Source organism: Prionailurus bengalensis, chromosome C1, assembly GCF_016509475.1.
Source record: "Prionailurus bengalensis isolate Pbe53 chromosome C1, Fcat_Pben_1.1_paternal_pri, whole genome shotgun sequence".
NCBI classification, from domain to species: Eukaryota; Metazoa; Chordata; class Mammalia; order Carnivora; family Felidae; genus Prionailurus; species Prionailurus bengalensis.
This window is the reverse complement of record NC_057345.1, coordinates 174,070,644-174,091,361: the sequence shown is the minus strand read 5'-3', so window position 1 is coordinate 174,091,361 and position 20,718 is coordinate 174,070,644. Positions and strand designations below refer to the sequence as shown.

At 37.1% G+C, this 20,718-nt stretch overlaps 1 protein-coding gene across 1 annotated transcript in view; it reads right to left on the bottom strand.

Moving 5' to 3' along the window:
- Positions 1–13,022, bottom strand: part of FSIP2 (fibrous sheath interacting protein 2) — a 98,970-nt gene extending 85,948 nt beyond the window's left edge. The window contains exons 1-8 of the mRNA XM_043577241.1: positions 12,828–13,022; positions 12,358–12,483; positions 7,743–7,904; positions 6,931–7,020; positions 5,720–5,859; positions 4,940–5,078; positions 4,334–4,444; positions 729–855 (exon numbers count right to left, since the gene is read on the bottom strand). Of these exons, the coding sequence (XP_043433176.1) occupies positions 729–855; positions 4,334–4,444; positions 4,940–5,078; positions 5,720–5,859; positions 6,931–7,020; positions 7,743–7,904; positions 12,358–12,483; positions 12,828–12,926 (994 nt within the window). The 5' untranslated portion in view covers positions 12,927–13,022. The remainder of the gene's footprint in view (positions 1–728; positions 856–4,333; positions 4,445–4,939; positions 5,079–5,719; positions 5,860–6,930; positions 7,021–7,742; positions 7,905–12,357; positions 12,484–12,827) is intronic.
- Positions 13,023–20,718: the final 7,696 nt, after the last annotated feature.

Genomic DNA, 20,718 nt, shown 5'->3' with positions numbered 1-20,718 from the left:
GTTAGTAATCTACTGGAGTGACACAAGGAGGCTTTCATCTAGAAAGAGGATTGATAGGACAGAGGATGATCTTGTTCTTTCCTGATACCACATAGGATAATTAAAGCAAATCCATATTTTTGCATTCTGGCTATGAAATTGTAGTTAACATCATTAATTTAATTTAACAAACTTAATGTATTTTATGAGCTTAAAGAAAGCTGGTAGAGATTGGGCATAGCAAAGTCATGACTGGATATCCCTCCTTTAAACTCTTCATTTCCTTCTTTTGTCTTTTCTTCCTTACGCTCCCTTCTCCACTTCCTCCCTTCTTTATTCCCCGACCTCCTGCCTGCCCCCCCACCCCCCACCTTCTTCTGGTACTGTCTATTCATTATGGCTGGGAAAATAGTAGAATACCATGTTGGTTATAAAATAGCAATTATCTTACATGCAAGTTTTTAAAGTTTCAGTAGCAAAAAATACATTATTTTTAGTATAGGGAAGTCAGAACTACAGTATAGGCAAGCTTGCTTACTAGACCACTTGATAAGATTATTTTACTTTGTTTTAATTTTTACATATATGTCTATTTTTCCACTTGAACCGTAATAGAAAAACGCCTAGAACTGTGCCTAACACAAAGCAGATAGCAATTGTAAGCAATCAGAGTTTTATGAAAGGATTTTTACGTAAATACATAGATAAGCATTTTCTACATAGCTCCATCAGCTTTTTAATATTCTCACATTCACTATATGTTCCATCTTGTCCTCTGTAATGAAATGTGTTGTTTCTCATCTCTTCTCTTTTAAAGCCATTTTCTTGCATTTTTTGTAAATGATAAGCCATTTTTTTCTCTAGAAGGGCTTGTTTCTAAAATATTAAGATATATAAAATTAATGTCAGCTTTCTGTTTAAAAATGCAAAACAAACATTTAAAATGTGAGAGTATATGTTGGAAATCAACAGTCACTCCTGTCTTAAGCTTCTGGGCTAATATTGACCCTCGACGTACCAGAAAGAAAATAACTGCACAGAGAAAGAACCCTAGAGATCCTCCACGGGTTCCCTAGAGTATTTAGCAAGAGAATGGATCAGTACAGGTATGCGAGGAAACAAACAAAGGCCATCCTAAAGGATTAGAGAGAAAAGTGCTTGGTACCTGTCTATCATGCCTATTTTCACCATGCACTCCAGAAAAACGAATTAAGTCACAGGGCATTGGGTAGAGTACTAAAATGGGTCTTGGTTCAGTAGTGAGGAATAACTAGTGTGAGATTAAACATGGCTCTGGTCCCATCTAACAAATCTTAAAAAGCAAGACTTAAAGCAAACTGTTTCCAAAGAAATTATCTACATTCAAGAAAAAAGTTAAAGGATATGAAAATATTCAGCATCCAAAAAGTAAAATTCATATCTAACATCTAATCAAAAAGCACCAAGCATATAAAGAAGCAGGGAAATATGATCCATAAAATAAGTCAATCAATCAATTAAAATTGACCCGTAAATGATACAAATGCTAGAATTAAAGGTAATAATATTAAAGCATAACTGTATTCCATATATTTACAAGGTAAGGAAAAGACATGGAAGATATAAAAAGGACCCAAATCATTTTTTAAAATGTATGAGATGAGTAATATAAGATATGCATTAATAGCAGAATAGACATTGCAGAAGAGATTAATTAAAGTGCATTAAGGAAAAGAAACCATCCAAAAGGAAAGATTGAGAGAAAAAAAGTTACAAAATGAAAAGAGTATATGTGAGGTGTGGAACATCAAGCAACCTAATTAATATGCCTGTACAGAGGACAGAAGGGACAAAAGAAATATTTGATAATAATGTCCATTATCACTTTTTCTAGTCTAGGTTATAACAGGGGTTATAAGTCAGTGCAATCAGGCAAGAAAATTAAAAAGCACCCAAAGACAAGAAATAAAACTACCTTTATTCATAGGCAACGTAATCATTTATGTAGAATGTCAATTGGCATCTAGAAATAAATTACTAGAATGATTTTGTCAATGCAGACTAAAAAATTTGCTTTTCTAGATACTAACACCAAATCATCATAATTTAAAATTAAAAATACCAAGTATAATTGCATAAAAATTATGAAATACCTAGGGATGAATCTATCAAAAGATGTGTAAGACCTGAAAACTGCAAAAATTAAGGAAACCTAAATAATTGGAGAGAAATATTTGGTTCGCAAGTTGGAAGACTCAATATTATCAAGAGATCAACTGTGCTCAAACTGACCAATAGAATCAACATAATGCTAATCTAAATCTCAGTAAGATTTCTTGGTAGAAACTTAAAAGCGGATTCCAAAATTTATACAGAAATGTGAAGGATTTAGATTAGCCAAAACAACTTTAAAATGGTAGAACAAACTTAAAAGGTTAGCACTACTGATTTAAAAAACTATAAAAGGTACAGTAATCAAAGCAGTGTAATAGACAGTATTAGAGTAGAAAAGAATAGAAGAAGAGTAGAGAAGAATACAAAAATACACTATACAACTGATTTTTGACAAAGATACAAAGGCAAATGTTTTAAAGATTTCCATAATTGTAATTTAAGCACATACATTGGAGTAAAATGTATGTCAATGTAAAATAGTGTCAATCTGAAAAAAATATTAAAATATTAAGAAGGATACACCAATGAATTGAAAACTTCTATGAAAACACAATTCAAGAGAAGCAATTTAGAATAACTCATTGGAAATATCAATAATTGGGATATCTCTCTGCCATGAACATGGCTCAAGCTTCCTGTGTTGTCACCATGTCTACCATCAGCGGTAGTGTCTAAAAGCACTTCCAGTGCCAGAACTTGTCCCATTGCACTGGTTGCCACGAAAATTGGTCAGGACTCCTTGAATAGTAATTGGCATGAGGCAAAGAGGGGAGACCTGGGACATTCTGTTGCTCTACAAACCAGATACTTTCAGAAATGTCTGGAAGCAAACAAAAAGGTCAGTTTGGAGAGAATTCCCATTACAAAAAAGTGATTATTAGAAAATAATAATTACAACAAAGTGGGATAAGCTGAGCTCACCATATGAACCTTGAAAATACTAAAAGGTATATGTACCAAAGTAGAATAAAAGATTATCATACATATTTAAATTTACATTAATAAAAAATATTACATAGCAGTATATATCAATATAACCAAATTATGTATATCTTATACTACATCTAGTTTGTCAACCATAAGCTACTGAGGGGCGCCTGGGTGGCTCAGTTGATTAAGTGTCCAACTCTTGATTTTGGCTCAGGTCATAATCCCAGGGTTGTGGGATCAAGCCCTGTGCTGGGCTGTGCCCTGAGTGTGGAGCCTGCTGAAGATTCTATCTCTCTCTCTTTCTCTCTCTCTTTCTCTCTCTCTCTCTCTCAAGATTCTCTCTCTCTCTTTCTCTCCCTCTGCCCTTCCCCTGCTTTCTCTCTCTCTCTTAAAAATAAATAAATAAAAATAAAAACCAATAAGCTTTAGGGGCGCCTGGGTGGCGCAGTCGGTTAAGCGTCCGACTTCAGCCAGGTCACGATCTCACGGTCTGTGAGTTCGAGCCCCGCGTCAGGCTCTGGGCTGATGGCTCAGAGCCTGGAGCCTGTTTCCGATTCTGTGTCTCCCTCTCTCTCTGACCCTCCCCGTTCATGCTCTGTCTCTCTCTGTCCCAAAAATAAATAAACGTTGAAAAAAAATTAAAAAAAAAACAATAAGCTTTGAAATTACTTGTAATTTTAGACAAGCATTAATCCACATGGAGAGTTGTCAATGTTCTTTTATTAAATGAGAAAGCAATCTACAAAACACCCTGTAAGGTGTAATAACATGAATTTATTTATTGTAGTAAATTTTCATAGAAATATCACACAATGTGTGCATGTACCATACAATAGGTGGTGCTAGGATTACAAATAATTTCTTTCTCTTTACACTGGTTTACATTCTAAATCATAAAATATTATGTATCATTTAAAATAAAAAATAGTTACTCTAAAAAAATTAGCTGGTAGGGAAATATTGAGAACTTTTTCCAAGAAATTCTGAGAGTAAGAAAAATCAGTTTATCATTTTTTTCCTAGAACAATTACTAGTTTACGTCGTGAGATAAAGTCAAAAGCGGTTGTATCAAATAATAAGGCAGCACTTTTTTGATTATAGTCAGAATATAATATAGCCAAAATACATCCATAGCTTTCAGTTTTGTATAATGCATATCATTTGGGGTAACTGGTCCATTGTTATCTCGCAAAGTGTACTTTCAAATACCAAAACTAGCAAAAGCTTCTCCTCAAACAGTCCCAGTTAGAGGTTTTAAAGCTCACCCCACCTTCCTGTCACTCTCTTCTCTGCTGCGACGCCGTTGTTCCTCTATCCTAGCTTCTCTTTTAACATCTTCTCCAATCCTCATCAGAAGTAGCATCTCTTTTGTCTTCCATTCCTAGGGAGCACAGAGTTACATACTCAGTACATGCTCACAATAAACCTTTGTATTTTGCCCACCACTGCCAAGCAAATTAGAACACGTCAGGGGCCCGACAGACATCAGGTCAAGCATAATGAAAGTCATACATTGGGTTTAGGATGGGCTTTCCTTACTGCAGTCCTATTAACAATGCAAGATGGTTATTTTTTACTAAAGCTGAATTAAAAATCCCCCCCCCCCCGCCAACAATGAAGACTGTAGGGGAATTAAATAGTGTCTAGTAACTTTCACAATCATCTCTTTAAGAGCAGGTATTGGTTCATATACATAGTTTGCGCTATCAGCCTCATTATTTTATGTAACAACTTGTATATTATAGCTGTGAAGAAAGATTAATGGGGATATATGATTCAGACCTGAAATGACTTCAGGAACTATGATGGACAACTAGTTACAAATGAAACAGTTGTATACAGTTTTTCTCTCAATATTTTAAATTTGTTATCTCACCTCTTCAATTTTTCTACGAAGACTAAGTTTTCTTCTTGTGTGTTCTCGCTGTCGTCTTTCTTCTCTATCCATTCGGAGCAGGTGTTGCTCTTCTGCTGTACGCTCAAGTTCTAATTCCCTACTTATCATATCCAAATATCTAAGTAAAAGTGCAAATACAAGTAAAGGTGTATTGGCTGTTTCCCTTATGATGGCTTCATCTGCTTTGATATTCCCAAACCACCCTCTGGCTTGGTTTTTGTTTCTTAAACTACAAGAATTTTATTGACTTCCTATCAGCTCTGTTCATAGACCTTCAAGCCAGCATGATCTCATGGTTCCTGAGATCGAGCCCCACTTGGGCTCTACGCTGACAGCAGAGCGACGGAGTCTCTCCCTCTCTCTCCCCCTCTCTCTTTGCCCCTACTCTGCTCACGCTCTCTCAAAATAAGTAAACAAACATTGAAAAAAAGGAAGCATGTGCTAAAGATACTTTCCCTCATCTCCTACAATAGGAAAGATTTTGGATCTGATTTGTTCTTCAGTTATCAGCTTGGATTACCTTTTGGATTCCCAGAAACCCTGTCTTCTCTGGTAGAAATTCCTCTTCATACCTTTGCCACCATAATTTCCCAATTCCTGTACCTCTTGGTCTCCTTTCCTCTCCATAGTGGGGACAGTAGTGGAGTTAAATAGTGTCTTGTTATCTAAAAAAATTCCTACTTTCAATTCTTTCTAGTATCTTCTTCCATATTTGGGTCTACAATATATACATAAAATATGCATTAACTTCAATCTTACCTGTTCCTTATTAATTGTTCCTGGTCCTTAATAGATTGGGTGTCTTCCTGTAACAACCAATTTTGGAACCGTGCAACATCAGAACGTCTAGGTATTTGATTGTTTTCCTGTAGTTTATTTACTTGCTTTGCAAGCATTTCCTATTGAAAAAAATATGTAATATATACACACATAGACATATATGTACATAAATGTGAATATAGATATACATATATATGTATATAAAATCTTTTTGCATTCTCCAGAAATAAAACTGTCCTACGATATGCCTTTTTATTTAGTGCTTAGTACTTTGTGAATAGCTACTTCTGTTTAATTGCATTTGAACCTATTATAGACATGGACAACTGACCCAAAATAAAGATGTCTTCCTCTGAAAATAAATGATAAATATTTCATCATATTTTTCTACCTATTCTGAAAAAGTTAAGTGAAAATAAGAAAGAAGGGGAAGAGAAGCTCTAGGCATAGGAGAGAAATTGGGGAAAATATAGAACATTTAATAGTATAGGGAAGTCATTATCATTCTTTTACAACTCTTAACCTTTGAACATAAATTTGGGAAAGTACACATACACATACATTTCTCAGTTTTATCCAACTCACTCGAGCCTAAAACCCGAGTTCACTCATGCACATGTGCATGTGCGCACACACTCTCACACAAACTTTGAGTCAAAAATTGAAAGGAAGTCACTATCTATACCCACTTATTCTACATCAAGGCATTCCACTTCACCTTTAATAATATTTTTTATTGAATGAACACAGCTGCATGTGTGTGGGTACACATACACAATGTACGTGTTTTTTGAGTCATCTGTAGGACATTATGACTATCATATACTTCCTCTCCTGTTATTCCCACTGTTTTGGGGGTTACGGATGAAGAATCTTGCTAGCCCAATAGACTCTTCCTATTGGTCCTTGCTCAGGTAGAAGTGACATGTCTGAGTTGCTAAATTATTGCTAAATTATGTAAGCTACCACAGGCATATTAATAGATGACTTGGTCCCTTTTTTTTTTTTAGCTCAATACAGCAACTGTGTTGGTAACAAAATATTATTTATTCCTCTTCTAAATTTTATTTGGAAAAAGTAGTTTGTCAAAATTAAAGGTAAAAATATTAAAAGAAAATATTTTGCATACAAAGAAAGCTTTCTTCCAAACCCTAGCTAGGTAAAGAAACCATATTAAGTATTTAACTTACTTGATCTCTCATATAGTTTCTTTCAAAGTCTAATTTTAAACTGGTAAGATATTGCCTGTACTTATTCAATTCCCTCAAGGTACATACAATCTAAAAAACAAAACAAAATAATAACAACAAAAATATATGAATACAAATATTTAAAAATCATTAACAATTACTTTCTAGAGGAAAAAACAGTAATGGAATACCATTTGATAATATTTTGCTATTAAGAGTAATAAAATGCTAACAATTTTGCAAGCAGGATCTCTCTATAATTTTTAACCCAGAGGAAATATCTTTTCCAAATCATTACTTTATTAATATGCATTATGCCATGATAGAGGATTTAGTACCCACAACTGGAGTTATTAAAAGACCAATGTAATAAAAATGTTCAGCCCCAGTAAGAATATAGTCCATCAATATTCCATCAGACTGATTTTGCTAGGTTCCTATTTTGTCTCAAGTTTTTAAAAAGTGTATGGGACATAATCCTTGACAAGCATATAGTGACATTAGAGGCAGAGAAAGAGGACTATGATACAATTGGGAAAATTACCTGTACCTCCCCAAATTATTTGGTAATCATCTTTTGATGTTATAAAGAAAAAACGTGAGGGAAGAAGTAGTTTCATTTAGAAAAAAGCGATTGTCTGATTTCCTTTGACCCAAATACTGAGTAATTTATGAAATTTCCCATTAAGTATTTCTTCTGACCAAATTAAAGGTGATACAGATCTCCCCCGCCCCCACCGTAAGGTACAGAAGCAAGCCTTATCAAGTCTTAGAAATTTGCAATGATTAAAAAGAATTAATCTTCAACCCACTTTATTATTGCTGGTGATATAGCCACCCTTCTTTAATCTTCTCAGGATATCTTTGCGCTTATAGTATGCTCTTAAATGTGGATCATGGAGACTTTGATATTGGTTTTCCAAAAGTCGACAGTAAGGATCAGTCAGGTTAAAACCGTAAGAAGGTCGAAAAAGCTGCAAACACAGATTTAAAAATATTATAAAGGTAAAACTAATGAAATTCACTTTTAAATGTTAACCTATCGAAATTACTACACTGTTCATTGAAAATAAAGCATGCATGAAGAATCTGGTGTGGAGTAAAATCATCAACAGAAAAGACTTGGATTAGGCAACATAAATTTATTATCTCTCCCTCTTTTCTCCACATGATCCTATTCTAAAAACCTACTCTCATTCAATTAATTCCTTCTCTGATCTCCATCAGTCCTTGGCCCTGAGCCAGAGAAGAAAGAAGAGAAATGAAAGAAAGGGAATAGGATAAAATTTGTTTTAATGTATACAGAAAGCTAAAACTTTCTTTTCCTCCTCCCTCTTCCAGGTCAATGTACTCTTTTCATTTAAAGTATAAAGGGATAATATTATGATTATATATCAATAAAATGAAAATGAAGAAAATAGAAGTCTTTTATGAAGATTCATGGAAACAGCTTTTTTGCTTTTAATTTTTATTTTTTATTATGAAATTTATTGTCAAATTGGTTTCCATACAACACCTAGTGCTCATCCCAACAGGTGCCCTCCTCAATACCCATCACCCACCCACCCTTCCCCCCAACCCCCCATAAACCCTCAGTTTGTCCTCAGTTTTTAGGAGTCTCTTATGTTTTGGCTCCCTCCCTCTCTAACCATTTTTTTTCTTCCCCTCCCCAATGGTCTTCTGTTAAGTTTCTCAGGATCCACATAGGAGTGAAAACATATGGAATCTGTCCTTCTCTGTATGACTTATTTCACTTAGCATAATGCTCTCCAGAAACAGCTTTAACAAAAATAGTAGAAGTAAAAATCAGATTTTAAAGATAATAGATTAAAGAGTTATTTTGTATTGGGGGGTCTTATCTAAGGCAAGAAACCCAACAATACCTGAATGCTACAGTTAGGAAAAAAATCAAGGTCTTACAAATTTCAACATATTGAAAAACCAATTATAAAAGATATTGATAATGTGGTACCTGGGTGGCTCAGTCGTTAAGTGTCCGACTTAGGCTCAGGTCATGATCTCATGGTCTATGAGTTCAAGCCCCGCATTGGGCTCTGTGCTAACAGTGCACAGCCTGCTTCAGATTCTCTATCTCCCTCCTCTCTCTCTGCCCCCCCGCCCCCCCCCCCCCGCCAATGACTCATACTTGCTACCTTTCTCTATTTCTTTCTCAAAAATAAATAAATAAACGTCAAAAAATAGATCTTGATAAGACTGAAGTTTCTTCATATGTGTAAAGACCAAATACCACCTTATACAATAATCATTATCATATAAAAGAAGGAAAATATCAGCTAACAGTCATGTTTCTCTGTTACTTTACAGAAAACAGATGAATTATCTACTTTTCATTTATAAATTACATTACCAAAGTGAGGTGGATTGTTTTGTGTGTGTGAGTTCTTAGTCCATTTTTCAATGGCAGGGTGGGATAATGGGGGAATTTCTCAAAGGGAAAAAGTGGAGGATATAAGTGGGTGTGGAAGTAGTCCTAATATTGCCTTTGCATTCTTTCTTTCTGCTTTCCTTTAAGTTTTCTTGCCCAGAAAAATGGAAGTTCTAGTCTAAAGTACAGTCAAAGCAGGAGCTGTCTCAAGTGAAAGGCAACTGGAATGTGCGTAAGATGTGGGACCCTGAGAGCGCCTGTGCTGCTTGGGGGCCTTCAGTTCAACTGATAAGACCCCACACACTGTGCACCAACCCAGATCTGCCTGCAGGTATCAATTTGTGACCTCTGTGTTCAGTCTGGCAGTAGCCACCTCAGTCAGATTCCAAACACTACCGAGCCTGGCCGGGTGGGACCCTATAAAGAACTCCCTTAAGGTAGGCGGGAGGATGTTTCATATGTGGGCAAAGGGGCAGGCTGCGGGAACCTGATAGGATGCTAGCTTTCCTTTTCCATTTAAAAGCCTCCTTGATAAGTTTTTGACCTCTTGTTTGACACCAGGCTTCAATTTCTTCCAAGGCCCTAAATTATAAAGCACAATTCCCCAGTTGCCAATGCTTCTCTGAGGAGGCAAAGAAAAGAATCCCATTGGACAATGTTTTGAATTCAGTGAGACCAGATATAAAGACCATATCTTTCCTGTAAGGGGAACAATCAACAATCATGAGTCAAGGAGTGGACCGATTATATTTTTCTAAGATACTGACATCTTTTTTTAAAGATGTTAACATCTAAGAGATGTTGAACATTAACGGTGATGACAGTATATTTCTCAAGACCAAACTTGGGCTACTGACCTGTAAACAAAGAACATCTTTTAGACATATCCATTCATTGGAGCCAACGTAACCATTCTGTTGTCCATTAAAGTGATTAGTTTCCCTTAAACACACACACACACACACACACACACACACACACACAAACAAACTAAAAGTATAAACATAAAGCACCACTTTATGGAGGAGATTGTACTGAAAGAAAAGGAAGGATCTCACAAAGTCATTCTCCAGGGAAACAGTCTGGTGCCTAATTATGATTAAATGAAGATAGTTTGGAGGAAATGAATATAATAAAGAATAGAGAGGACACATTTAAAAAAAGTAATGACAAGTGAATTACTATTTGACAGAAATGGTAATTTGGCAAACAATATATTTGAATAAGCAAACAATAGACAGGGCTAAGTTTACACTTAGCCTTCAGAAGGGATATTAGAGGTTTCAAGCATGTTTTAGGAAAGCTAGTTTGTTTGGATGTGACTAAGTCTAACAGTGCGAGGTGGCATAGTTAGTTCTAATAGAACAAATTTGTTTTTAAAAAGAAAAATTAGATATTTTCCAGAAAAAAACATACTTTTTTTTAAGTTCATTTATTTTGAGAGAGGGAGAGAGAAAGCATGAGCAAGGAGGGCCAGAGAGAGAGGGAGAGAAAGAATCCCAAGCAGGGTCCACATTGTCAGCACAGAACCTAATGTGGGGGTCAAATCCATGAACCTGTGAGATCATGACCTGAGCCAAAGCTGGACGTTTAACAATTGAACCAGCCAGATACCCCCAAACAAAACTTACTTTAAGAAATCATGTTTATTAGGATCAGCAAGGTTAAAGCTGTTTATCAGGCAAGTATCAAATACCAAGGGACCTTATTCATTTTTTAAAAATTATTTTGAAAGAGAGAGAGAGAGAGAAAGAGTGAGAGAGAGAGAGAGAGAGAGAGAGAGAGAGAGAATCATGAAGTGGGAGGGGCAGAAAGAGAAGGAGAGAGAGAATCCCAAACAAGCTCTTGCTGTCAGCACAGAGCCAGATGCAGGGCTTGAACTCACCACTTGCGAGATCATGACCTGAGCTGAAACCAAGAGTTGGACACTTAACCAACTGAGCCACCCAGGTCCCCCCCCCCTTTTTTTTGGGGGGGAGGCTTATTTCTCATGACATCATAGATAGAAGAAGGGCACGGGGTCACTCAGAATTCTTTCTCATAATTTTTTTTTTTCAATATTGATCAAAGAACCACTGAAAAAGAATGCACTGAACTTTCTTCAGCATTAGTTACTGGGTCAAAGGCTGGGGAGGTTTGAGGGTAGAAGTATGGAGGACTAAAAATATGAAAGACTTTGAGAGAAGCATACTATACCCCAGCATGATTTAAATTATAAACATAAAATCATACTGTTGAGTGAAACTATATAAACCAAGAGCAATGCAAATTTTAAGGAAATATAAGCTAATTGGGGGCTATCATACTTCAGAAAGAATCTTGAAAGATGGTTCAAATTCATAGATTGGGCAGAAGAAGAAAGAATATGCCAGGTTTGGCAGACAAGGCACAGAACAAAGGAACAAAGGCACAGAACTACTAATGTAGTATGTGTGAGTAGGTATAAAAGACCCCAACTGTAAAAAGCTGAGGCTTTGGATTGGAGGAAAAAACTGGATGAGGAAGTTGGGGCAAATCATGCAGTCATTAGTTAAATACTGAACATGTTAACTCATTTCAACTTCATTTCTTTCTCACTTAGTATATGAAATAGAATGCAACTCAAAATAAAATAGTAGAAAAGTGTTCTGTAATTAGAGTTTTGTCCAAGTTATTATTGGTTAAAACCATAACACAATCAAATATCCAGCTATCCCTGATAACCTTCCCCCTCTCAACCAAATATGTTTGCAATAAAACCTCACTAAATAAGTAGATGTAAAGTGATAGTATAAAGACATGTTAATATGGTTCCATAAATTATAAATTAAGACAGAGCTAAGAATCTTTCTAGCCCACGATTCTGTTCAAACTATACAGATGAAGTTGCCTGATAGGCATCCTAAGCAGTATCTTAGGTTAGATATGGGGTTGGTTATCTTTTTCGTGTGTATATCAATGCAGATTCCCTTAATGGACTTTGTATGATGTGGTTCCTGTATCTAACAGCAAGTAGAAAAGGGCAAAGAAAACCAATGTAAGACAATTAAAAATTACTTTACCTTTTCACCTAACTTCGTAGTATAGTATAAAGTATTGCTTCCTGGGATCATAGGCAACTTGACCCCAAGAGGCAGATCCAGTAGTTGACCCGCTCCGACCCCTGGAAAGTGGGTTTTGTGCACGCCCTGTCAGATGCAATTGGGAGAGTTTGGTCTTTCTTTTTAGGTAATAGGCCAATGTACTCCTACTCCAACCAAATGAACTCCTACGGTCAAGGTCGAAGGGTCCCGCCCTACCAGACAGCCCTGAAGACCTCCCGCTCCCCCGGACACCGCCCGCTCTTCGCCCCCATTGCCACAGCCAGGTGTGGCCACCACAACCCGAGCCACCACCACCGGCTGCGCCGCACGAGGGCGCCAGAAGCGGGCGGTTAGGAATCGCGAGACGGGTCGGTGGCTATCCCTGCCCCCGCCCCACAGGGCCGGAAGCCCGGGCGAAGGACCACGACGCCGGGCGGGCTGCTACTCACGTCTCCGCATTGCTGGCTCTCCGAGGCTAGGCCACTGGTGGCCGTCTTGGTGGCAGCGACGTTGGCAGCCTTAGAACAGGCGCTGAGGTACAGCTCCATCGCCAGCCCCGGGCCCTTCTACCCTCAGCCGCCCTCTCCTGTGTCCTTCCTTCGCACCCCTTTCCCCGTCGTCGTCCCTCCGTCGCCACTGGATCCAGAATGGTCAGTACCCCGCGTCCGCGAGGCCCCACCCTCGTGGCGTTCGAGGCTCCCAACTTGGAAGCGCCGGAAGGGTGGAGCCCTCCCCGAGGTGCTTGCGGCGTGAGCGTCCCAGGCTCCGGGAAGTCGGTCCCAGGGGCCTGGTCTGAGAGTCGCAGTCAGTGTACCATTTCTCTCTCAAACCAGTACCCCTCAGTCATACCAAACAAAAATCCAAACTTTGAAAGCTGTCTAATTTCTCCTGGCCTCCAAGAAGCTATGGTTTGGCCCGGGTTGGGGGAGGGGGGAGTTAGTGGGGGTGGGGGTGGGGGAGGGGAAGTGGAGTAACAGGGCAAAACACAAAATCCAGGAGTGATTGTACAGCCCACTGTAGGGACAGAGGCCTGGTTTTCTATATGTGCCTCCTTACAGACACTGTGATCGCACTCCATCCCCAGGTTCCCACTCCAGGTTCACATGAGATCCTTTGACTTCCTTTGAGGCTCACTGCCTTTCTCCTGTCCTCCCTCTAGTCTCCTTTCTTTCTAGCTCTCTTCCCTCACTCTCCTACTCCCTCCTTCTTTCTGACTCCCTTGCTTTCTCCATGATCCCTCTTTCTCCTCCCGTCAACCATCCAGCCAGAATTTATAAAATACCTGACTCCTTGGGCCCATCATTGAGTGGAGCACTGGGGATATGGCGGTGAGTGAAATTTGGCCCCTTCCTTCAAGGAGCTAACTAGAGTAGAAGTACTTTGAAGGCCCAGACTGTATCTGATTTGTCAGCAATGTGGATTTAGACCTTTAATATTCTTTAACGCACTGTTGTTCTTTCTTATTTCTGGGCTATTTAGTAATAATACCTACTATTTACTAACGTACTAACTCTAGGTACTGTGCTAAACACTCGCCACATTTAATCTTTCTAACAGCCTTCCCAATAGTTGCCTCTTTTTTCCGCAAAGGTTAAAGAAGAATTATAATTACTATTTAATAATGGCCCCAGAGGCAGTTTCTTAATCAATACACTAGTTTTACATCTGTTCTATTTGTTTTATGGGCACTCATATGCAAAGTACTCCTAAACTTGAACTCTGATTTTAAGATACAGTCCACTGCCCCTCTCCACAAAGATGTCTCGCAATCGTCTCAAATTCCACGTACTCAAATCTCAACCCCTCCCTTTACCAAAACAGGACAAAGCCAATGCCCTATTTTTCCTGCATTTCCCATCTCAGTGACAATATCAGTATCTACCCAGGCCAGAAACTGAGAAATGGTACTAGATACTTAACTTTCCCCATATTCCCCACATTCAGTTGTTCCCGTAGTCCTAATGATTTTATCACTGAAATTAATTGGACCTGTCCTATCCACCTGTACACTACTCCCTCAGTTAAGCCACTCATCATTCTTTTGTCTGTGTGATCGCCACAGCCTTATCTCTCTGCCACCGTTACCCCAGCAATCCATCTTTTATCAAAGTGCTATCTGATGCCATCTCTCTCCCCTGTAGTAAATCTCCAATTGCCCTAAGACTTAACAAAGCATATAACAGCCTCTGTGACTTGGCCCTGTGGTAGTTTTCTCTTGCTGCTGTAACAAATTACCACAATCTTTGTGGCTTAAAACAATACAAAGGTATTATCTTACAATAATTGAGGTCAGCAGCGTGAAATGAATCTCATTCTGCTGAAAACAAGGTGTTGGCAAGGCTGCATTCTTCTGGAGGCTGTTGGACACAATCTACGGCCTACCTCTTTATGGTTTCTAGAAGCTTTCCCTTTCTCCCACTTCAAATCCAGCACCTAGCATCTTCAATTGTCTCTCTGATTCAGACCTCTGCCTCCCTCTCTATAATTAAAAATCTGTTAATTATATTAGGCTCATCTAGATGACCTACAATAATTTCTTTATTTTAAGGTCAGCTGATTAGCAGCCCTATTTCCATTAGCAATCTTAATTCCTCATTGCCATGAAACACATATTCACAGGTCTTGGAATTCACAGTCACAGGACTGCTTAAGTGTCATCATCTCTACGAAGTTTTTCTGACATTCTAAGCTTTGGCCAAATTTGCTTTCTCTGTGCTTTCCTCCATTTTAGCATTTTTCATATTACATCAAAAATATCTCTTTACCTGTCAGTCTCCCTTTAAGGGAATGGAAACTCCTTGAAAGCAGCTATTGGTTTATTCACACACTTATTTATGCACAACACTTAGTATAGTGCCTAGCAAGCATTTAGTGAGCCCCCAGTATATTTTTGTTGTCTTGACTTAGGCATACATGAATGAGAACCCATCAAAGCGGTTTTTTTTTTAATGTTTATTTGTTTTTGAGACAGAGAGAGACAGAGCATGAACGGGGGAGGAGCAGAGAGAGAGGGAGACACAGAATCCGAAGCAGGCTCCAGGCTCTGAGCTGTCAGCACAGAACCCGACGCGGGGCTCGAACTCACGTACCATGAGATCGTGACTTGAGCCGAAGTCAGATGCTTAACCGACTGAGCCACCCAGGCGCCCCCCCCCCCCCATCAAAGCGTTTTAAGCAAATTCTCAATTTAGAAGATTATTCTGGCGACAAATGGGGGATGGATTTCTGGGGTTAGAAGGCCTGAGAGATTTCACTATGCGTAGTTACATAGGCAAGAAACACTGAAGTCCTGAAATAAGGAATCTACAAGAATAAAGGGGAAAGAATGGATTTGAGGCAACATTGTAATAACTTTGGTTTCTTCCTCATCTCACCTACTTTAAAAACAACAGAGGGGCGCCTGGGTGGCGCAGTCGGTTAAGCGTCCGACTTCAGCCAGGTCACGATCTCGCGGTCCGTGAGTTCGAGCCCCGCGTCGGGCTCTGGGCTGATGTCTTGGAGCCTGGAGCCTGTTTCAGATTCTGTGTCTCCCTCTCTCTCTGCCCCTCCCCCGTTCATGCTCTGTCTCTCTCTGTCCCAAAAAGAAATAAAAAACGTTGAAAAAAAAAATTAAAAAAAAAAAAACAAAAAAAACAACAGAGTTGGAGGGATGATTGTTATGGTGAAGCTGACAAGAGTAGATAATCTTGAATTTTAGAGAAGAACCGTTAAATCAGAAAAGTAAATTAATTCCCCAAAAAAACCCATCCAACAGGTTAAGTTCTTTTTATATGGAAAGCAGTTAGAAAGTAAGAATAGAGAAGAGAAAGCCCATGATAATTATGTTTGAAGAAGAATTTGTTGTCTTCTTAGAGATGACAGAGGAGCATGTGTTTGAAGTTTCATGAACTTCGGGGTCTTCTGTGTTGGCCCACACAGAGCTGAATAATCTAGTTGGCTTCACTCACATGTCCAGGGCCTCAGCTAGGATGGCTGGAGTGGTTGGGAATGTTGGACCACTCTGTACAGATGTTTTTTTCATATTCCAGGTGGTTAATCAAGCTTTTTACATGGAAGTCTTGGGGTTTCAGCATCAAGAAGGGGTAAACATTAGTGTGCTTTTCAAATCTTCACTAGTATAATACTTTCTAAGGATACTAATCCTTGGATCAGAGCCCACATTAATGCAGTATGCCCTCATCTTAACCAGACTGCATCAGCAAATTCTCTATTTCTAAATAATTTCATAGTCTGAGGTTCTGAGTGGACTAAATTTTAGGGTGTTGCCATTCAACCAAGTACAGAAAGTTTCTCCTGCTAATGGAGAAAATATGATATATTGACATGTCAAAAAAGGCTTTATTGGGATAATTGATTTGACAGAGGACTCAAAATAAGAATTTGTCTAGAAATTACAAAATTATAGATATCAGAATCATCCTGATGTATATAACTTTCTAAATGATTCCAAAACCTATAGAGATAGAATGGTATTATCTAACCTCCCATAACTGATTTGGTAAATGTAGGCAAAAAGAATAAATGAGTATCACCCTCATATACTTTCTAAAGTGGTCTGTTTTTGGTAGGTAAAAGCTTACTTAACTTTTGATTAGTTACTGCCTCTGATTAAACATGCCTCCTATTTCCAACAGAACTGACTCAAATATTGAAGTAAACCATCTTCTGAATATATATAATCTATAAAATGTTAACTGCTTTTCTATATTTCTGTAAAATAACTTATTTGCTGGTGCTTTAGATTTTTTTTTCAAATAATTATCATCTTTACAAAAGAGAAAATGGAAATTATATTAAAAAATGTGGTAAGAGAAATTTTGTCCCTATCACTAGTATAATACTACCTCTACAGCAGAACAAATTAGCACCTGATTTTTTATTGCCTAGCCCTTATCTCTCATTACTTGATGACTCTCTGTGGGTCTTAGGCCCTTAATAAGATTCTAGGTGCTTTTGATGAGAGTTACATTGCTTGGATCCCCTGGGTCAGCAGTGCCCAGCACTGTGCTAGGCATTCAGGCTGCTCATTTCTTGATTACGTTTTAGTAATTGCTAAATAGTGCACACACACACACACACACACACACACACACCAGAGTCTGGTAAGGACTACACAGTATCTTTTCATATTATAAAATATATCTCTTTGCCAGTATCCTACCCATTTAAATACTTTACACTTGAATTATTATTTTTTAATATTATGTTTATCTTGATGATTAAAAGCTGATATTAAATACATATTCCTGATTTGTTAAGTGGTGCAGACCATGCAGAAAGAAGGGTACCAAATTAAATATCAATTGGGAAAATTGTTCTTATATTATCAATATATATATTTTAGATGATAACACAAATGAATCATAGTGAAATATTAAATAAAAAGTAATGTTCAAACATTATGTCCAGTTTAAGCTTTCAATTGAGAATAACATAAAATTTAAGGTAGCCAGTCACAGGTAGGTAGTCCATGATAGTAAATGGCAACAGGGATACGTAGTACAGTATTAATAGTGTAGACTTGGAATTTAAATCCTATTTATTTCAACTCTTGGCTTTAGTTTCCTCAGCTCCAAAATTTGTATAGTGCTAACTCTTATTTTATAGGGCCATTATATGAGTTAAATTGATAAAAACAGCAAAATGCATGGTCTATAGAGATGCTCAATAGGTGATAATTTTATTATAAGCATCACTTTGGGTAGCATTAATAGGGAAATAATTAATTAATTAATTAATTAAAAGTTTCCCCCAGTTTCATTGAGAGATAATTGACATAGTACTGTATAAGCTTAAGACATACTGCATGATGGTTTGATTCACATATATTATGAAGTGATTACCACAGTAGGCTCAGCTAGCATCCATCTTCTCATGTAAATACAATAAAAAGGAAACAAAGAATGAAAGAATAAAGGGGAAAAATTTTTCTCCTTGTGATGAGAACTCTTAGGATTTATTCTCTTAATAATTTTTCTATATCATTTTAGCTATGTGTTATATGGCAATGTTAGCTATAGTCATCATGCTGTATGTTACATCCTTACTATTTATTTATCTTAAAACTGGAAATATACCTTGATACCTCCCTATAATTCCGCCTCCCCTTACCCCCACCTCTGGTCACCATAAGGCTGATCTCTTTCTACGAGTTTGGGGGGAGGTGGTATTATTTTTCATTTCTTTTTTTTTGTTTGTTTGTTTGTTTTAGATTCCACCTCATGCAGTATTTGTCTTTCTCTGTCTGACTTATTTCACTAAGCATAATGCCTTCAAGGTCCATTTATGTTGTCACAAATGGTAGGGTTTCCTTTTTTCTGGCTAAATAATGTTCCATTGTGTGTGTGTGTGAAATAGCCATTCATCCATTGGCCCATTGATGGATATTTAGGTTGTTTCCACATCTTGGCTATTGTAAATAATACTGCAGTACATATGAGGGTGGAACCATGATTTTGAGTTAGTGTTTTTTGTTACCTTTGCATGTATTTTCAGAAGAATTGCTGGATCATATGGTAGTTCTATTTTTGGTTATTTGAGGATCTCCTATACTATTTTTCCATAGTGGCTGTGCTAATTTAAAATTCCACTATCAGTGCACAGAGTTCCCTTTTCTCCATATCCACACTAGTATTTGTTATTCCTGGTCTTTTTGTTAATGGCCATTTTAGCAGGTGTGATTTAATATCTCACTGTGGTTTTAATTTGTATTTCCCTAATGACTAGTGATATTGAGCATCTTTTCATGTACATTTTGGCCTTTTATATATCTTCTTTGGAGAAATGTCTATTCAGGTTCTTTTCCCATTTTTGAATTGGAATTTTTGTTTTTTGTTTTTTGGTTTTTTTGGTTATTGAGTTGTAGGAGTTCTTTGTTTTGGATATTAACCCCTTAACAGATATATTGTTTGCAAATGTTTTTCCCATTTTCTAAGTTGTTAATAGTTACTTATACTATGTAGAAGCTTTTTAGTTTGTTGTAGTCCTGTTTTATTTTTTATTTTGTTGCTTATTATTCAGGTGTCATATCCAAAAAATCATTACTATGATCCATGTCAAGGAACTTGGTTCCTATGTCTTCTTCCTAGGAGTTTCATGGTTTCAGGTCTTGCATTTACATCTTTAATCCATTTGAGTTAATTTTTGTGAGTGGGTTGAGTTTTATTCATTTACATGTGAGTATCCAATTATTCCAGCACCATTTATTGAAGAGACTTGTCTTTTCTCCATTGAGTATTCTTGTCTTCCCTGTCAAATATTAGTTAACCTTATATACTTGGGTTTATTTCTGGGCTATCAGTTCTGTTCTGTTGGTCTATTTATCTGTTTTATACCAGTACCATACTATTATGATGACTTTAGTTTTGTAGTATAGCTTGAAACTAGGAAGTGTGATACCTCCTGCTTCATTCTTCTTTCTTAGGATTTCTTTGGATATTTGGAGTCTTTTGTGGTTTCTTATAAATTTTAAAAGTGTTTTTTCCCCTGATTCTTTAAAAAAAATGCCATTTGAATCTTGATAAGGCTTGCATTGAACCTACAGATGGCTTTTAGTAGTATTGACATTTTAATAACTAATTCTTCCAATCAACAAACATGGGATACCTTTTTACTTATTTATGTCTTCTATTATTTTATCAATGTTATAGTTTTCAGTGTAGAGATCTTTTATTCTTTAGTTGAATTTACTCCAAGTTATTTCACTGTTTTTGATGCTACCATAAATGGGATTATTTATTTCTTTTTCAGAAAATTAATTGTTGGTATATAGAAATGCTACTAATTTTTGTGTATTAATTTTGTATACTGCAACTTTATTGAACTCATTGATTAGACATAACTGTTTTTTGGTCTTTGGGATTTTCTATGTATAAAATTATGTCATCTGCAAATAGAGACATTTTTGCTCCTTTCTTTATTCTGATACCTTTTCTTGCCTGATTGCTTTAGCTAGGACTTCCAGTACCATGTAGAATAGGAGTGGTGAAAGGGGGCACTCTTGTCTTTTTCCTGATCTTAGAAGAAAAGCCTTCATCCTTTCACCATTCAGCATAATGTTAGCTGTGGTCTTGTCATAGAAGACCTTTATTATATCAGATATATTCCTTTCATGCCTAATTTGTTGAGTTTTTATCATGAATGAGTATTGAATTTTGTTGAATACTTTTTATGCATCCATTGAGGTAATCATTTGTTTTTTTTTTTCTTTCATTTTATTGATGTGATGTGTCACACAGATTGATTTGCATATGTTGAATCATCCATGCATCCCAGGGATAAATCTCATTTGATCATGGTGAATGAAAGACATGATAAATTTAAATGGTGGGCAATCTGCCC